At 31.9% G+C, this 20,002-nt stretch overlaps 2 protein-coding genes across 2 annotated transcripts; both read left to right on the top strand.

The window, feature by feature from the left end:
- The first annotated feature begins 1,094 nt into the window (after positions 1 to 1,094).
- On the top strand, positions 1,095 to 7,438 carry LOC126674640 (cation/H(+) antiporter 11-like). The gene is made up of 6 exons (XM_050369126.1): positions 1,095 to 1,185; positions 1,349 to 1,471; positions 1,817 to 1,905; positions 3,122 to 3,136; positions 5,015 to 6,013; positions 6,311 to 7,438. The coding sequence occupies exons 1-6, from the start codon at positions 1,095 to 1,097 to the stop codon at positions 7,436 to 7,438; spliced, it is 2,445 nt and encodes an 814-aa protein (XP_050225083.1).
- Positions 7,439 to 13,919: 6,481 nt separating this feature from the next.
- LOC126674631 (cation/H(+) antiporter 11-like) lies at positions 13,920 to 18,347 on the top strand. The gene is made up of 3 exons (XM_050369115.1): positions 13,920 to 14,168; positions 14,554 to 15,543; positions 17,220 to 18,347. Exons 1-3 carry the CDS (start codon positions 13,920 to 13,922, stop codon positions 18,345 to 18,347), a joined length of 2,367 nt encoding a protein of 788 aa, XP_050225072.1.
- The last annotated feature ends 1,655 nt before the right edge of the window (positions 18,348 to 20,002 follow it).

Below are 20,002 nucleotides of genomic sequence, written 5' to 3'. Positions count from 1 at the left end.
GATAGTTTAGCTTAATACGGTTGCATGATGTGCGAAATTGTGAAAAATTTGTGTTGGCATAATTTGGGCATAATTGGCATGAAAACATAGGGATTGAACAATAGGCATAACACCACATTTTTGTTATTGAGTTATTTCGAGCCTACTTGTCTTTGTGAGTGTTACTTTGTCCGGAATTCCTAGAATTTGCTCGGTGTCCATTCAAAATTGCATTGTTGAGTGATTGATAATTAAATGATTATGGCATTAGGTGTAACCATTCTAGAGACCGCTTAAAAAGCCTACCTTAAACCTTTAGATAGCCAATTTTGAGCTTAGACCTTTGTTGATATTACCATGTTAACAACACAATCCCATTCTTAATTTTCCACTTTCATTCACCCAACTTGACTTGACAACTAGTGTGAGGAGGAGAGGGTAATAGCTTGATGAACATAAAGAAGAGTGAACTTGAACTAAAAGTGAAATTAGTGCCTAAGAAAAAGAAAGATACAAAAAAAAAAAAAAAAAAAATACAAAAATATGCAAGGAAAAGAAAAATCCAAAAAAAAAAAAAAGAAGAGAAAGATAGAAAAGAAATAAAGGCATGAGATTGAGTTAAGCGTTCAAAAAAAAAAAAAGAGTTCAAAAATGTAAAAAGTCCAAGCTAGCCCAAGTTCTTAGTAATATTTTAACTAGTTTCAAGTCAAGTTTTAGCCTAAAATATCAATTTTGACCTACCCCGACCCTTGGCCACGTTACAACCCGTGCAAGCCCATAAGATAATTGTTGATCACCGAGCTAAGTAGTGGAGTTTAGGACTATGAGCAAACCTATGGGAATTCCGTGTTTGTGTGCTTAAATTTCTTATCCAAACACTTGAGTGTTAGAGTGATACCTAGTGAGGATTTTGATGCCTAGGTTCAATTTTTATATTCGAATTGCCATAGCTTGCCCAATATTTTTGTTAACCAAATATTTGCATGTCCCGTAGATGATGGCGATAACTTGACTATTCGAGATTGACCATAGACTAATGCGATTGTATTCTCTTTGTCTTTGGAATATGTCATGACAATTGAATTGCTCATTTGTTGCATTGTCTCTAGTTGTTGATGTTAGACATTTGCATTTGTGCATTCTTGATGTGGAGTTTGATTGTTGATGCTTGTTCATTTTTGCCAAAGTTGCTAAGAGTGAATTGTGGTTTGATGCATTTCTTGCTTGAGGACAAGCAAGGTTTAGTGTGAGGAGGTTTGATAGGAGTAAAATACTCCTATCTACTAGGGTGTTCTAAAGCACTTTTTATGCTACTTTCATAGTGTTTTAAGATGAATTGAGTACCTTATTACGTGCTTTACCTTTTCAGGGCATTTGAGTGTTTTAGAGCGGTTTTGGCTAAAGGAAGCGAGAGAATCGTCAAGAAAGCAAAGAAACGAAACCTTCGAGAAGCCAGAAGCTTGTCTCGATCGAGACAGGCACAAGAGGAAGTGTCTCAATCGAGACAAGGCCAAGAATTGAGGCAGTAGCTCTTGAGCTACTAGTGTCTCGATCGAGACACACTCTTTTAATGAGTGTCTCGATCGAGACAAGGGTTATGAGATGGGCTCAGATTTCGAATTTTGAAGAATCAAGACTTAGGCCCACTTCCTTATTTGGCTAAACACCCATGTAATAGGATGTCTTTTATTTCCTTTTTGGGGAGTACTATATAACCCCTTTTATCTCTATTTTTAGGTCATTACCTCATTATTGTAAGAATCAACTAAAAGTAGAGAGAATTTCCTTTTGCTCTAGAGAATATTTCTAGTTTTTAGTGTTCTTGATACATTTCCAGATTTTGGGATTTATACCCACTTTAATGCAAGTTCTCATGATTCAATCTTCATTATCCTGTTTATGTTGGTATTCTACTTTCTAATCAAGGTAATCTATCCTATTTCCATTATGCCTATTAGTCATTACCTTGTGATTAATGTTAGAATAAGTATGGTTGGCTAAACTCTTTGTTTGGGGGTTGTTAATTTAGGTTGTTAGTTGATTGGGATTGGGTTTGTGTTTGGCTTGTGTTTGTTTTGGCTATGTGCTCTTAATGCCTAGGTTAGTGTGATCTATTAACCTAGGATTTTGGTCTAATTAATTAGGCGAGGGTCAATTAATTAGACGGAATTGATTAGTCTTGAACCTAGGACCTAATCACGCGAGGGCGGTTTAGGGATTAGGTGGTCTCTTAAGTTTGCTTGATTAATTGTAATTTGCTAGTTAGTCGATAACTAATTATGCTAGGGCAATTTAGTTATCGGTTGATTAGTTCATTGCAATTTTCCTAGTTTTAGACTCGAGAGAGCGGAACTTAGGGCTTTCGAATAGCTTGACCCAAAACCGGCGCCATCCTACAACCCCGACTCTAAGATTCTATCAATTTAAGCTAGCAACCCTTGAACTTACCTTTATTATTGTTTCAATCTTTAAGTTAAATAGTTGATTGTTTGGTTGTTATCGATAGATTAATTATTGATTACCTTATTTTTAGTCCGTAGTTATTAAATCCAAATCATTTGTTTGTTGCTTTCCGAATTGGAATTCAAGATCCGTGTTCGTTCATTTTAAACCCCTTGTCTTCGTGGGATCGATTCCGTACTTCCGGATTTACTACGAGTTGGGTTTATTCTCAACAATCTCAAAGTTAATCTACAAGATTTTTCTGGACGATTTCTGTCATATTATGTTCGTCTTGCAACAAATTTTCAACTCATTTGAACTGCTATTGTGTTCTTTTTGTGACTTTGATTTACATTGCATTATCTTTAGTATTTCAATATGACTTGGAGCTAGTATAGATTGACTTGTAGCATCATGGCTTACATTACATTCTTGCTAGCATTAAATGAATTTTCTGTTTGTAGCTATTAGAAGCTAGTTAAGGCAAAGAAAATCAGATAGATTGAGGCTGGACTTTTGGAATTATACAGAGTTTTGATTCTGACTTCATACTACGCTTCAAGAAGTTGTAACATCGTCCGCAAATGTGGAGTATGGATTTGATGCAAAGAACGTTCGATGTATTTAGTTTGTTAATGTGTTTGCACCTACATGTATGGCTCGAGAAGTTCTGTCCTTAAATGCTCCATTCTTGTTATAGGTACTCTTACCGCAGGTGAGAAATAATATATTCATCGTATTGTTTGCATTATTTATTTTGATGTCCATATTCTCATCTCAAATCTAGTTTAAGTAACAAAAGTCTAAAATAAGCCATAATTGCAAAACTCAATTTTAGAGGCCTTAATGAAGAAATTCGGTCCAAATTGGGCTCATCGGGAAAGCTGACGAGTCTTGTTTATTGGCTTGTTTCCGTCCGAATTAGACCTAAATTTTTCTGATTAGCACACTGTTTTGTTTTCTGGCTGAATTTTAAAAATTATAGAATACGGATTCTCGATCCAGTTTTTCCGCAAATTCCAAATTCACATCATAAAATGTGCTAAAATTTAGCATCCAAACCAATAGTAGAGATGGTTTTAAACATTTATAGAAAAAAATTGATATATGTTTAAATATAAAATTGCCCCTACAATCTGCAGTATATACCCCATCGGTTATCATTTTCCCCTCTATTTTGTTGCGGCGGCCAGAATGACAGTGTATTTTAGGTGGCTGGGTTAAACGCCTCTGAACTTTGTAGGGTGGTTAAAACTACCCATACACCTGATTTCAACCGCCCCTAAAGGACATATTTGGTGTAGTGCATGTTGACAGATTGATAAATTGTGTCAAACTTTTCTAAGTGAAATATAAAAAAAGTATTTTAAATTAATACAATTATCAACTAAAACGAATTTAAAATCTTGATAATTTTTAATAAAAGAATTATGTGAAATTAAAAATATGTATATTTATCAATGAGTTATAGTTCAAATGGTATAAGCATTGGGCAAATCTCATCCCTCCCAATTATTAGGAAAAGAAAAATGTATATTTTAAATTATAACTTTATAAATAAGTTAATAGTTTTAACAAATTATATATAGAAATGGTGTCATTTTCTAATAAATAAACTATGAATAGAAAATGGTAATATAATAATATTTGGCACGATAATTTACCGTTTAAAATTTATATCTCTATTTTAAAAAATTAAATTAATTATAACCTAATTTAAATTTGCATTAAAGTAAATGCATTGTGGCTTAAAATCGCAAGAGATGTTATAACAGTAAGTACTGAGTCTTCTGCAGATTACTTGTTTCCCCCTAATACTAGGGCTGTTTTTATTCAAAATGTATTTTCCATCTGTTTCCTGTTTTTCAACTATAAAAGACTAATGTAACCAAATATATAATTAGTCAATTCTTTTCTCCACTTTTTTTCTTATAATAAAACTGCATAATTATTATATACACATTTTTTTTATTTGATTACATCTTTTTTTCTTAAATGGTTCATTACTTGAACGCTCAATATTCTGAGCTTAATAATGCGCAAAATTTAACAAATGTTTGCTATAGAATTATACCTTCCTCCATTACTTCTTATGGCATGTTCGGAGAGGCTAAATTTATTCATTTTTGGAAGTATTCTTTGCCGCTTTTAGAGCTTCAGATTGGTCTCATTTGTATTTTAAACCATACTATACATTTCTTCCTCAAGCGTTTTGGAACTACTGAACTTATCTCACAAATTCTTGTAAGTATATTATATTCTCGTGGTTAGAAAATTGGACATTCTGACCTGTCAATTTTACGAATTGGAACAAAGACATTCAATCGTCAATTTAAACTTGTTTTCATGATTTATTTTTATAGATTTTGGATACTTTAAATTAATGATTAGTTTACACAATTGGTCTAAATGGATTTTTTATATATTTGACAAAAGTTGAAAAGTCGATGATTTATATGACAAAAACTAAAGATCATTGCAAATTTGACAAATATATTAAAATGGGGGTAGATATATATATTTTCCGAGACAACTATTCTATTTTATGTGATATGACTTTTAATTGACTTTGAAATGATTTGATGTGAAACAGACGGGGATAATTCTCGGTCCATCATTGTTTGGAAGATTGCATTTTATGAGAAACATTATATTTCCTCATGAGAGTCAAGATTTAGTATTTATATTAGCATATTTTGGGTATACAATCTTTATGTTCATGTCTTATGCAAAGTTGGAGGTAGGAAAACTACTCAGAACAAGCAAATTGGTGATATACAACGGTTTGGGGATTGTCATAGTACCTATATTTCTTGGTATGAGTGTCATAGGAATTCATAGAGAAAAACTAAAAGAAGATGGCCTGATAGGGGAAGCTATAAATGTAACCATCATGCAATGTTTCTCTACATTTTCAATCATAGCAAATATTCTTGAAGAGCTCGAGATTTTAAATTCAGAGATCGGCAGATTAGTACTATCTTCAGCATTAGTCGGCGACATTTTGGGTATAGCCCTTTTGAGTATAGTTACACCTCTTATGGCAAGACTTCCAATAGAAAATATTCTCATCGACGCTTTTGCAGTTGTTGCCTTTAGTATGGTGGCTGCCTTCATATTCCGCCCTACAATGTTGTGGATAATTAGAAAAACTCCTCAAGGTTCACCTGTTGATTCCGCCTACATTTTAGTTATCATGGCAGTAATGTTTCTATCTACAGCTTATTTCCATTCTTTCCACCAGTATGGGAGCATAGCGTCGGCTATCCTCGGGTTTGCTGTCCCTGCCGGTCCGCCATTAGGATCCGCTTTAGTAGAAAAATTCGAAACTGTGACGTTGAAACTCTTAGTGCCTATTGGTGTGGTTCAAGCAGTAATGAGAGCTGATTTAGCCCTAATTTTTACTAATTTTTCAGCAATCAGATTCTACGTGATTTTGGCTTTATTGATATTCGGATGCAAAATTGCTCTCTCTCTCACAGCTGCTATATATGCAAAGATACCATTGACTGATTCATTTTTATATGCCGCAGTTATGAATTGCAGAGGCATAGTTGACATACGCATGAATTTGAATGCTAGAGATATTGGGGTAATTGATTCTTAATTCTTTTATCTTAATAGATTTTTTTTTTATCTAAATTGGCCTATAATTATTTTATACACCCAAAATAATAACTACCAGGTTTAGGCATAATATTTCTACCATTAAATATCATTATACATTGTGTAGTCATTTAGATTGTGAAATTATGTAGTATGAAACCGAAATGCTAAAACTGTAAATTGTAAGCGTTTTCTGTTTTGGTTCTGTTTTTGTATAACATAAATGAAGTATATTATAGTACATTTGACAACATAAGTTATTATTGTATTTTGTAATTTACAGACGGTGGGAGCTGATGCTTATGCGTTCTTAACATTTGGCGTCTTCGTTAGCTCCGCTTTTTCTTCAACAATTGTGAAATGTTACTATGATCCATCAAAAAAATATGCAGGCTACCAGGCAAGGAACATTATGAGTTTAAAGCCTCAATCACACCTCCCAATTCTTGCCTGTATTCACAAATCTGATCATGTAACTTCTGTGATAAGTCTGCTTGAAGCTTTTCATCCAGCCAAAGATAGACCAATTGATGTTTGTGTCATTCACCTCATTAAATTAATCGGTCGAGCCACACCTACACTCACTTCCCATCAAAAGCAGAGACTCATAACTGTTCCGCAATCCCAAAATGTAGTCATTTCATTTACCCAATATCAAATTAATAAGTATGATAGTGTACGTGTATCTGCTTTCACAGCAATGAATAAACCTAAGATGATGAATGAAGATATTTCGACGCTAGCACTCGACAAGCTCACGTCTCTTATATTACTTCCGCTTCATCGGCAATGGTCTATCCATGGGCGAATAGCATCTGAGGATGCCGATATAAGGATTGTAAATTGTAAAGTTCTTGAAAAAGCTCCTTGTTCTGTAGGTATATTTTTCGACCGTGGAAAACTTGGACACCCATTTTCAACGGCGGCAACAACAAAGCCATCTCTTTCTATATGTATGATTTTCATAGGAGGTGGAGATGATCGGGAGGCGTTGTCTTTATCTAAACGTATAGTTAAGGATTCGAGTACGCGTCTAACTGTCATTCATCTTGTAACAGAGAGTTTAGACGTGGAGTCGAAGGATAATGATGATATAATGATCGACTCTTGGGCATTGAAGGATTTGATTGAGAACCAAACTGATCCTTTATCAAATATTGAATATAGAGAAAAAATAGTGAAAGATGGGCCGGAAACTGCGCTTATACTTCATTCCATAGTAGATGAGTACGATCTTTTTATACTGGGAAGACGCCATGATGAAAAAACACCTCAAATACTAGGTTTATCTGAATGGACCGAGATTCCAGAATTGGGAATCATTGGAGATTTGCTAGCTTCCAAAGATTTTAATACTAGAGTTGCTGTTTTAGTAGTGCAACAACAAAAACAAATTAGATTGGGTAGCTAGTTAGGACATATAAATTTATTGGTATAGAAACTTCAAATTCTTATTCTTTATAACTTATTCTTTTTATAAATATATAATTTCACCCTTTTCTCTTCTGGGTGTACCATTTTCATGCAACATTCATTAACACAGATGCATTCATTTTTTTTTTTTTAACATTAAGACATTACTAAGCCAAGAATGAGAACTAAAATGAATTTCATTTAAAATTTTAATATTGTTGAGTTAAAAAGAAAAAGAAGAAGTACACCATTCACCTTCTTTCTAAACTTATTTACAAAAATATTTTAAAGTTCTTTTTTTAGATAAATGATTATTTTATTTTAAAAACAATGAAGTATGATTAGTAACAATACAAACATGAATGACTTTCAAAATCAAGTGAGTCATTCAAAGTCAAAAAAAAAAGACGAGCTTAATTACTTGATCAATTAAACAATTTTTACTTTATTTTAATTTATCAAAATAAAGAATTAAAAAAACACTAGAAAAATAATACCGGAGCCAAGTGACAGGTCGCCGGAATTTGGTTGGAAAAAGGTGAACACGTGGTATGCTTACTGTTGTGGACTGTTGATTTTGTTGACCTTTTTATGTATGAGCGTCATTTAGGTGTATATTAAGTGTTTTTTTTTCGTGTTTTTCAGTGTATTTTTTAATTTATGGACCATTATGTATGACTTTTGTTTTATGTATGAGCGTCATTTCAGTGTTTTTTCAGGCATTTTGTTGACCTTTTAATATTTGTTTTATTCAATGCAAACCAAAAGAACTCTCTTATTTTTATTTTAAAAAAAGATAGGTAGATTAGCACAACCACGAAACTAGCTAGCTAGGAACAACATAAAACATCATTTCCAAAACTGAAATGTCATCAACATTAATGCCCACAATTGCCGATTTCTAAAAGTTGATTTGAAAACCTTGAAAAAAGCTCCAAACAATGAAGGATAAGAAGTGATCTTACGGATCATTTCAATGTCATTAAGGATAAAAAAAACAGAGTATCATCAACAAATTGTAAAATGGACAAATGGTTAATTTATCCCTCTACACGAACTCCCTCAATCAAAACCAAAGAGCAAGCTTGAGCAATTAAGCTCTAAGGCTTTTAACCGTTAACATAAAAAGTATAGGAGAAATAGGGATCATCGTGAGAAATTCCTTCTTCCGCATTAAAATTCTTTATTGGACTTCCATTAATTACAACAAAAAGTTGAACTTCATCAAAAAATGAATGAATCCACTAAATCCAAGTCTGTTTGAAATTCATACGGCGCAACATCTTTAAAATAAAATCCCAAGAGATCGGGTTAAAGGACTTCTTGAAATCAAGCTTAACGAAAAAAATTTGATCCTTACGCTTATGAGCCAAATGTATAATCTGAATGTGGTTTACCTTTAATAAACCCAAATTAGTTATCCGAAATTATTACAGGAAGTAAAACTGAAAGATGATTTACCAAAACTTTCGATAGAAGTTTAAAACCCCATTTATCAGACCAATAAGGGAAAATCGTTGATATCTCTAGCTTCTTGAATTTTTGGTATGAGCACCAAAAATGCAGTATTAAGACTAGTAGGAAAAGAACACACACAATGAAAATCTTTGAAAAACTTCAAAAAATCATGCTTAAAAATTTACTAAGCCTTCTTGTAAAAGAAAAAAATAGTTAAAACCATCAAGAACAAGAACTTTATTTTCATAATATAGTGAGAGTCAAATAAATTACTTCTTCCAAGTAGCTCAAGCAAAGAGAAGCAGCTTGGTCCATGATAGGAGTATTTTACTCCTATAATTAGGGTCGTTTATACTCGGTTTTTATTACATTTATTAGTAATTACATACATTATTTGGTGTTTTATGTGCTTAATAGTGTTTGTTAGTGTTTCAGTGAAAATTAGGTGATTATCGAGTATTGGAGCTAAATCGACGAAGGATTAAGCGTTGGAGTTAAAACGTAGCTTGCAGATGAAGAAATCATACTCCAAGGGAAAAATAACATGAGTCTCGAACGAGACCTATCAAGAAATTGGAGAGGTTCGAACGGGACAAGCATGAGGAAACGAGAAAAAAGCTCTCGAAAACTCTTTGATTCGAACGAGACTTGGAGGTTCGATCGTACCAAGGCAATTTTGTCTATGTCTCGAACGAGACACCCTTGTCTCGAACGAGACATGTGTGAAATTTGCCTAATCAGACTTGGACTTGGATTTAACTTCCTTCTTCGATTCCAACCGAAACTCCTATTACAAATTCGCTTTGAAAAACGAATTAGAAGACTCCAGAGCTTACTCCACTATATAAAGACCTTGTAATATCCTAGATTAACACATTAGATTACATTAGTTATATTTTAGTTTTCATTAAAATAGCGTTTTAGCTTCTTTTTCTAGCTGTTTATAAGTAGTTTATAATTAGTTTCTGCAAAGAACAATTGTGAAGATTTCAAGTTTAATCAAGACGATTCTTCCGAAATTGACAACTCCGGTATTTATTGTTTTAATTATGTTTAATTCTTCATCTTCTTCTTTGTTTAATTTAAGTTTAAGTATGAGTAACTAAATCCCTTGTTCGGGGATTGATATGAACACTTAGATTAGTTTTCGAATTGGATTAGGATTTCTTAAGTGAGTAAATCGTGTTTTAATTACTAACTAATGCTTGAATTGAATTGATCACTTAGTTCATGATTTTATGTTTAATTAACTAATTGAGAGATTGTTAATTGAATAGACATAGGTAATTAAGATCTTAGAGAAAAACACCGTGAGAGCGGGTTGAAATTTAGGTAGTCATTGAATTTGCTTTACAATTATAATTTGATTATTTAATTCAGTTTTAATATTGTGAGAGCAAGTTAATAATTGATTAGTTAATTAGGTTGTGATTTTATTCGAATCTTTGAGGCTTGAGAGGGTGGGATTCGGTGCACTAGAATAGCTCGATTCACGATAAAATCACTAATAAGCCTTAATCCATTCTTTTACTAGTTTAAATATTTGAGTTAATTTACTTTAGATTTAATTTAAGTTACAAAATTCGATTGTTTCTTCTAGCTAGCCAATTAAAGAGTAATTTAAATTAGTTGTTTAATCCATTGCTTCTGTGGGATCGATACTTGATCTTCCAAAATATATTACTTGCGCGATATCGTACACTTGCGATTATTTACCAACAGTCCACAAAGAGGCTTTAATATATGCAACCTATCAATATTAAAACTCCCTCCAAAGTGCTTCTTAAAGAGTTTTTGTAAAAGAGGCGAACATGGTGCTTAATATCATCTAGTTTATTATAAAATACGTCATCCACCACAATAACAGAAATCAAATTATTCCGGGAATTAATGGAAGCCATAGAATGAAAAAACATAGATTTTTTTATCTCCAAATAAATTCTAGTTTATTCTGAATTTTTAAAGTCAGAGATATTTAATCTGACTAGATACTGAATAAAAAGTGGACTTCGAGAAAGATAACTCTACCAATTCTTCCTCAGAGAGAGGCCGATAATTTAAAATTTATAATAATTTAATAATTTTAATAAACTATAAACATAATGTCAGGTTCTTATAAATAAATGGCTTTATCTGTCAAAATACATTACCTTTTTGAGTTTTTGAGTTTATATTTTAAACTTTCGAAATCTTCAATTCTATTATATTGCTCAGTTTTTAATTTCAATTGTATCTATATTTTGTCTTGAAGGTTTCAATTTGAAAAGAAGTTCAAATGTCCTTTATTTTTGACAAGTATTTATGCGGTATGGATGCAGAATTGAATTTCTTTGGAAAAACCATATCGCCAAATTGGATAACGGCAGTTTTGTAATTTTGCAAAGTTGGAAGTGTTAGATTTAGGTGATTTATATGCCTAAATTCATTGAAAATGAGTCAATGATTAATACTCATCTATTTTCTCTTCATGTCTGTCCTTTTTAGGCCAAATTCCATCGTTTTGGCCTTTAAAATGACCACTTATAATTTATGTTTATTTTAAACTTCGCTTCTTATTTTATTTTTAATTCCGACTAGGGTTTCCATATTTTAGGTATTTATGCGTAAATTTGAGACGTTAGTGAGACATTATTGGATGTTTTGAAAATTATTTTGGTTATTTTCCAATTTTCGATATTAAAATGAACATACGAACCTTTTTTATGCTAATGCCTAATATTTGTATGAATCAAATTGTTTTGAATGTTATTTGTTGGGACTAATTTTGTTAATCAACAATTTATAGATTTATCGTGTCACTTGTTATTTATACGCGCTACATGACACATGCTCAATTATTAGTACTCTTTAAAACACTAAAAACTTATTTAGACTATATATCAAATACAAAGGACATGTTTGAACATTTTTCAGAGTGAAATAGTTTCTATTTGAAAAATAGATACAATGGAAATTAAAAACTGCGAAATGAGATAAATATGATGATTTTGAAAGTTAGGAATGTAAATAAATAAGTTGAAAAAGTGGATTATTTTAAGATGATTATGCATAAATAAATTATAAATATATAATAGTATTATTTAAAAGAAAGAGTAAAAAGTTATAAGCAAATCTAAGGGTAATTGATTCTAGAAGTCACTGTACTTTTCAAGAATTGCAAAATGGTGACCGAACTTCAAAAGGTAACAAAATGGTTACTAAACTTTTAAATATGTGATTTTGCGAGGTTTTTAAGTGTTTTACGGTCAAATTATACATATGTAATAATCAAATTTTGATTATTTATGACAAATAATACCTTATATTTCATATATACACACAATCAATAAAAAATCGGCTCAAAATATTTTTCTTCAGTGACCAAAAATCCTTCTAACTTAACATAACCAAATAGTATAGTAACTAAAATGTTACGTTTTGAAGTTCGGTCACCATTTTGCAATTTTTAAAAAGTACAGCGACATCCAAAATCAATTACCCCAAATCTAACCTTTAATTTATATAATGGACAAGTTAAACCTTATGGTAAAGTTTGGTATGGAACAAGACTTTTCTGTGGCAAATATGATGTAACCTGCAACAATAACTTCAAACTTTTGACAAAAATAATTAGTGAATATTTAAAATCCAAATTAGGGGGCAACCTTAGGCGTGAAAACAATAGGATCAATCTCTAAAACCTCAACATAGGACCTATTGTGTCACAAGTAGAAAGCTTCAAAATCTACTGATGTTTTGCGTACTGGACGAGAAGGCAAAACTCAGATCGAAAGTGATGATACCTTAGCTGGATAATTTTCTTCGAAAGCCTTGATACTATAATAACTAATACAGACGAAATTAAGGCGAGCACGAATTGTGATGGAATCTTCCTCAGGATTACGTCTGAAAAAGCCAAATCTTTAATTCCTAACATTATGTTTTCTAGCCAAAGAAACTCTCCCTGCAACTCCAAATTTGAGGAAGGCATGTTGAAGGTGAGTGTAATTCCATGAATCTGGGTAATTCTTAAAGTAGAAAACTGAAAAGATTGGGTAATAGGTTTAGGGTTTAGGGTTTCGGGTAGAAAGGGTAGGGTTCGGGGTTGAGGAAAATCATTGCATAGTGTTTTTATTTTGACTTGAACTCCTTTTGTCTTTTTTTTTTAAATTATGAATTTTAACGTGTTTTATAACTTTTATTTTCAAAAAGAAACAAATACCCATTTACTATCTTTTTACACTTATTTATAAAAATACAGTAAAAAAATTTCAAAAATTACTCATGCTTTTAAAAAAACACACTTTTGACTTTATTTAAATTTTTATTTGCAAGAATATTGTTTAGGAAAAACACCCGAAACACCTAAAAACATCGGAAAACATCACCGCCGTAATTTGGCCCAAAACTTTTCGGACGGCGGTCAACATCACAACAATGTGGTCAATACGTGCTTTGTGCATTGTTGACCAGTAGTGACTTCGTTGCCTATTTATGTATGTATTTTTTAGGTGTATCTATACGAGAATTTATTGTTTGGTTTTTTTGTGTGATTTTAAGTGTATTTTTTGTGTTTTTCTATATTTGCATGTTGCAGTTTTTTTAAGTGTGTTTTTTTATACTTTTATATTCACTATTTCAGAAAAATCTAAAAAGTTGTCCGGTATTTTTATAAATGTTCTTTTGAGAACTTTTGAATAAAAATCCCTTCTAAAAATTGATATAAATTTTAACATATCTTTAAAATAACTTCATTTGCATTAAAATCAATGCATTGTGACTTAAAATTGAAGAATTGTTGTAACAGTAAGTACTTAGTCTTCTCCTAAATATTTGTTTCACCCTAACATTAGCCATTAGGCCGTTTCTATTCAAAATTTGTTTTCTATATCTGTTTACTTTCTTCCATTTTTTGAACTATAAGAAAAGACTAATGTGATTAAAGTTATAATTAGTCATTTCTTCTCTCCAATTTCCTGCTTAACAAGACTGCATAATTATTTTCTACAAATTTTTATTTGATTACATGGTTTTTTGCTTAAATGGTTCATCACTTGAACTCTGAATATTCTGTGCTTAATAATGCGCAAAATCTAACAAATGTTTGCTATAGAATTATTCCTTCTTCCATTACCTCTAATGGCATGTTTGGAGAGGCTAAATTTATTCATTTTTTGAAGTATTCTTTACCGCTTTTAGAGCTTCAGATTGGTCTCATTTGTATTTTGAACCATACTATACATTTCTTCCTCAAGCGTTTTGGAATTACTGAACTTGTCTCGCAAATTCTTGTAAGTATATTATGTTGCAAGGAAACTTAGCGATTGCTGCGTCGTTTTGGCATTTTATTTTTATTTTTTAAAAATGCTTTAATAATGTCAAAATGTTACTATCAATTAGATGAGACTAGGCCAAAAATTATTAGTTCCGTACCCCATGGATTTTAATAAAGTATCTTATGTATTCATATTCTTGACCAAAATGGTAAAACATTTGTGAGAATTTAATCCGTCAATTTTGTATTTTGCGATAGACATATTCAATGTTATTTTAAACATGTTTTTTTTATTATTTCTCCTTACAGTTAGGCAACTATAATAATTGCGTTACTGTGAATTATTGTATTTTGTTTGACATATTTTTTAATTGACATTGAAATGTTTTGATGTGAAACAGACGGGGATAATACTTGGTCCAACAATTCTTGGAAGATTTGATTTTATGAGAAAAGTCATATTTCCTCATGAGAGTCAAGATTTAGTATTTATGTTAGCATATTTTGGATTTATACTTTATGTGTTCATAACTTTTGCAAAATTGGAGGTTGGAAAATTACTAAGAACAAGCAGATTGGTGATATTCAACGGTTTAGGAAATGTCATATTACCTTTATTCCTTGGCCTGGGTCTCACAGGACTTCATAGAAAAAAATTAAAAAAGTTAGATGAAGCTACAAATGTAGCTATCCTGCAATGTTTCTCTACATTTTCCATCATAGCAAATGTTCTCGAAGAGCTCAAGATTTTAAATTCAGAGATCGGCAGATTAGTATTATCTTCAGCATTGGTCGGTGATATTTTAGGCATAGCTCTTTTGAGTATAGTTACACCACTTATGCTAAAAGTCCCAATACAAAATGTCTTCATCGACATTTGGGCAGTTGTTGCCTTTAGTATTGCCGCGGCCTTCGTATTCCGCCCTATAATGCTGTGGATAATTAGAAAAACTCCTCAAGGTTCACATGTTGATTCCGCCTACATTTTTGTTATCATGGCAGTATTGTTTCTATCTACAGCTTATTTCCATTATTTCCACCAGTACCGGAGCATAGCGTCGGCTATCCTTGGGTTTGCTGTCCCTGCCGGTCCGCCTTTAGGATCTGCTTTGGTAGAAAAATTCGAAACTGTGACAATTAAAGTCTTTGTGCCGGTTGGTGTGGTTCAAGCAATAATGAGAACTGATCTAACCCTAATTTTTACTAATTTTCTAGGAATGGAGTTCTACCAGATTTTGGGTTTATTGATTTTTGGATCCAAGTTTGCTCTATCGATGTTAGCTGCATTGCATTCAAAGATACCGTTGAATGATTCATTTTTATATGCCGCAGTTATGAATTGCAGAGGCATAGTTGACATACGCATGAATTTGAACGCAAGAGACATTGGGGTAACTAATTCTTATTCTATTTCTCATAGTAGTATATACTTTCATCTAAACTAGTGTCGTTTTACGTGTTTCACGCGTGTCTCGTAGTGTGAGTCGTCAAATAATAATAATTATATTTATGTTTAATTAATAATTATGTATAATTATAACTCATATTTAAGTATAAAATATCAAATGAAAATTGAAAGGGTAGTTTTTTATGAACAATTAAAAGGGTAATTAATTAGAAATAGTTTATCTTATTTATAGAGAATAATAATAAAAATATCAAATTATGAGTAAAATACTAATTTATAAAAAATAATTTACTTTAATTAAAATTCTAGATGTTGAAATTATCATAATATGACGGTCACATGTTAAAAATGACTACCGCTTATGTATTTTTCTGAAAAAAAATTATTTGAAATAAAACAAAAATTTAGTAATTAAAATAAAACAAATCATAGTTTAATCACAAAAAAATATGACAGTCTAAATACCTTCTAAATCAATTACCCCTACCCCGAAATCACGTCTATGATATTCCATTGACCCAAACCAATAACTATCAGGTTTGGACATAGTATTCCTACTATCAATTGGCTATACATATATGCACATCGTGTTCATTTAAATTATGTAGGTAAAATGTATAAATATTCTATCCATAACTTTAAAATGTTTGCTAAATATACTATACTTTTAAAATCGTGTCATATTCAGGATCATATTTTTAACATTTTCTAAATATATCGGCAATTAGTTTGCATTTGATATAGCGCAATGCTATATGTCTATTTGGCAAAGTCGAAAATATGGTGGTGAATATTTCACAACTTTAAAAATTTAGTATATTTTCAAAAAAAAGGCTAAAATTCTGGATATATAAATATATATTGCCAATTGTGTAATTTTGGAGTATGAAAGAACACGATAAAATTGTAAACACTAAAATGGGAAAAAAGAAATTAATAATATTTTTAAAAAGGTTATAAATATGGGGATTTAATATTTCAAAAACATTTTATAGAAATGAAATGAGATATCAAAACAAGCGACTAGAGAAGTTTTCGTTCAGCTATTGCACGGAAACTTGGCGAATTCTAAGTTTTGACATTTCATTTTTATTTATAGCAAAGCTTATGAAACTCTAAAAGTTTTTATTTATAACTTAATCTGATATTAAACTTTGTAAATTCCTATATTCTTTTCAAATTATACAAAGGTCACTAAAAAAAATTTCTTACAAAATGGTCATTGAACTATACCCTTTGTTATAAAAATAAATCTGTTGTTACAGAAAGAACACTAAACTTTTTGTGAATTACAAAAAACGTTACTGGGTTATACCTTTTTATTACAAAAAAGGTCACTGAACTTTGTCTCTTTTTGTAATTTCGGCTTACAACGTAAGGCAAAATGTTGCATTTTAGCGTGAAACGATATGTTTTATATGGGTAAACCTTTTTTTTAACAAAAGGTATATTTCAGCAACCATTTTATAACAAAAATTTATTTAGTGACCTTTCAATAATTTGAAAAAAGTCTGGTGACATACAAAGGTATAGTTCAGTAAACATTAGTATTTTTTACTTTCATTGTTTTTGTTTTCTGTTTTCGTGTAATATAATGATGTATATTACAATAACTCACATTTGACAATATAGATTGTTATTTTTTTTAATAATTTGCAGTTGATAGGGGATGGGGCTTATGCGTTCTTAACATTTGGCGTCTTTATTAGCTCCGCTTTTGCTTCAATAATTACGAAATTTTATTATGATCCATCCAAAAAATATGGGGGCTATCAGGCAAGGAACATTATGAGTTTAAAGCCGAAATCACACCTCCGAATTCTTTCATGTATTCACAAACCTGATCATGTACCTTCAGCAATAAGTCTGCTTGAAGCTTTTCATCCAACTAAAGATAGACCAATTGATATTTGTGTCATTCATCTGATTAAATTAATCGGTCGAGCCACACCAGTCCTCACTTCCCATCAAATGCAGGGCCTCATAACAGATCCACAATCTCAAAATGTAGTCATTTCATTTGCTCAGTATCAAGAAAATAAATGTGATTGCATATTTGTCTCTACCTTTACAGCAATGAATAAACCCAAGATGATGAATGAAGATATTTCGACACTTGCACTTGACAAGCTCACGTCCCTTATACTACTTCCGCTTCATCGACAATGGTCTATACATGGACAAATACAATCCGAAGATCAGGATATACGGATTGTAAACAATAAAATTCTTGAAAAAGCTCCTTGTTCTGTAGGTATATTTTTCGACCGTGGAAAATTTGGACAACCATTTTCAATGGCGGCAACACCAAGGCCATCTCTTTCTATATGTATGATTTTCTTAGGAGGTGGAGATGATCGGGAGGCATTGTCTTTATCTAAACGTATTGTTAAGGATTCGAGAACACATCTAACAGTCATTCATCTTGCACACGAGGGTTTAGACATGGAGTTCAATGAGGATGATGATTTAATCATCGACTCTTGGGCAATAAAGGATTTGATCAAAAATCAAACTGAGTCTTTATCAAATATTGATTATAAGAAGAAAATAGTAAAAGATGGACCAGAAACTGCGCTGATACTTCATTCCATAGTAGATGAGTATGATCTTTTTTTACTGGGAAGACGCCATGATAAAAAAACACCTCAAATATTAGGTTTATCAGAATGGATCGAGCTTTCAGAACTGGGAGTTATTGGGGATTTGCTAGCTTCTGATGATCTTAATACTAAAGCTGCTGTTTTGGTGGTGCAACAACAAAAACAAATTAGATTTGGTAGCTAGCTTGTAAATATTTACTGGTATATATATAAACGTATTAAATTATATATTTCGACATTTTAATGTTAAATTCCATTTTTGAAAGTCAAAAACTTTTTTTTTAGGATAATTGATTGTACGGGTACCCAAAACATCGCTTTACGTAATTTTAAGACTGAACTTTGATTAATTTCATTTTGCTTACTAAACTTTGATTCAATTTCAACAGAAGTTTTTCGGCCAAAATGTCGACATGGCAGTCGGAATCTGTCATGTGAATTGTTTCTTACGTATACACTTCATATAGAACATTTCACCTACTTTTTAGTTGTCTTTTTTAGTTAGGAGTAGATTAATTTTAGGGCTTTGTGTCTTCATCTTTTCCACCATTGTTGTGGTGTTTGAGCGTTATGATTTGTGTTGAACAAGAGCTATCTATTAATACAAGTCTTTATTGTTGATTTAATTCTTCCAAGTAAGTATTTATTCACTATGATTTCTATTTGGTTAATAGATATTAGTGATGTTTACCATGTCAGGCTAAACCCCCATGATTGGGGGTTGATATGAACTCTTAAATGTTGCTTTGAATGAATTTGTATGTATGGCTTAAATAACATGTTTTACTCATTATTCTTAATTCTTGTTTTAGATTGATCTCCTAGAGCATAATTAGTGTTTGTTTAATGCATTGGGAGATGGTTAAATAGATAGACATATGTTATTAGAAGGCTAAGTCATAACACCATGAGAGCAGGTTAGGGATTAGGTAGTCATTGAGTTGGATTAATCATTGATTGTTGTTTAATTAATTATGTTTAGTATCACGAGAGTGAGTTGAGCTTTAATTTAATTGGTTGCTCGATAGGTGGTTTTGTTGTTCTTTGAGACTCGAGAAAGCGGGAACGATGCTTTAGAAACAACTCGGTTCTTGTTGAATGCCATGATGTTCATTTCTGTTTATTGCAATGTTAATTAGTTAGTATCGACCCTTGAACGCTTTAATTTTATTGTTATCTCCGTTGTTTGTTATTGTTTTGTTAGTTATAATTTGGTTGCGTTTTAGTTGTTTAATTACTTACAATTCCTCTACCTTTTTATATGCTAAACGAATTGGAATTGAAAATCATATATCATTCACTTTAAACCTTTCATCTTTGTGGGATCGATTATGTACTTCCGGATTATTACAAGTTGGTTTTCACCCAACATGAGGAAGCCCTTGAGTTGATAGAAAAGTTGGCTATGGTTAGTAGTACTTGGTCTTCGGAGAGGAGAAGACCGTCGGGTCAAAAGTTGGTAATAACTCTAGACCAAGTGCAAGAAATGGAATCCATGAAGACTAAGAGTGTCTCTCTACAAGTTCAAGTGGATGCTCCCAAGAAGCAAATTAATCCAAGAAATGCTCTAGTTGCTTATGTTCAAGTGGGTTGTGAGTTGTGTGGGGATTATAACCACACGGATGGAGAGTTTCTTGTCGCGAGCCAAGCATTGAGCTAGCAAGTAAATTATGTGGGTGGACAACGCCAAGCAAATGATCCCTACTCCAACACGTGCAATACGGGATGGCGAAATCACCCCAATTTTTGTTGGAGGAACAAGGGAGCCCCAAAGGTCACCAAGGTGCGTGTCAAAACTTTCAAGGAGGAAACCGACCTCCACAACAACAAGGGAACTTC

The sequence above is a fragment of the Mercurialis annua genome, linkage group LG1-X (genome assembly GCF_937616625.2).
Source record: "Mercurialis annua linkage group LG1-X, ddMerAnnu1.2, whole genome shotgun sequence".
Lineage (NCBI taxonomy): Eukaryota > Viridiplantae > Streptophyta > Magnoliopsida > Malpighiales > Euphorbiaceae > Mercurialis > Mercurialis annua.
The sequence above is the reverse complement of the archived record's forward strand: the minus strand, read 5'-3'. Positions and strand labels throughout refer to the sequence as shown.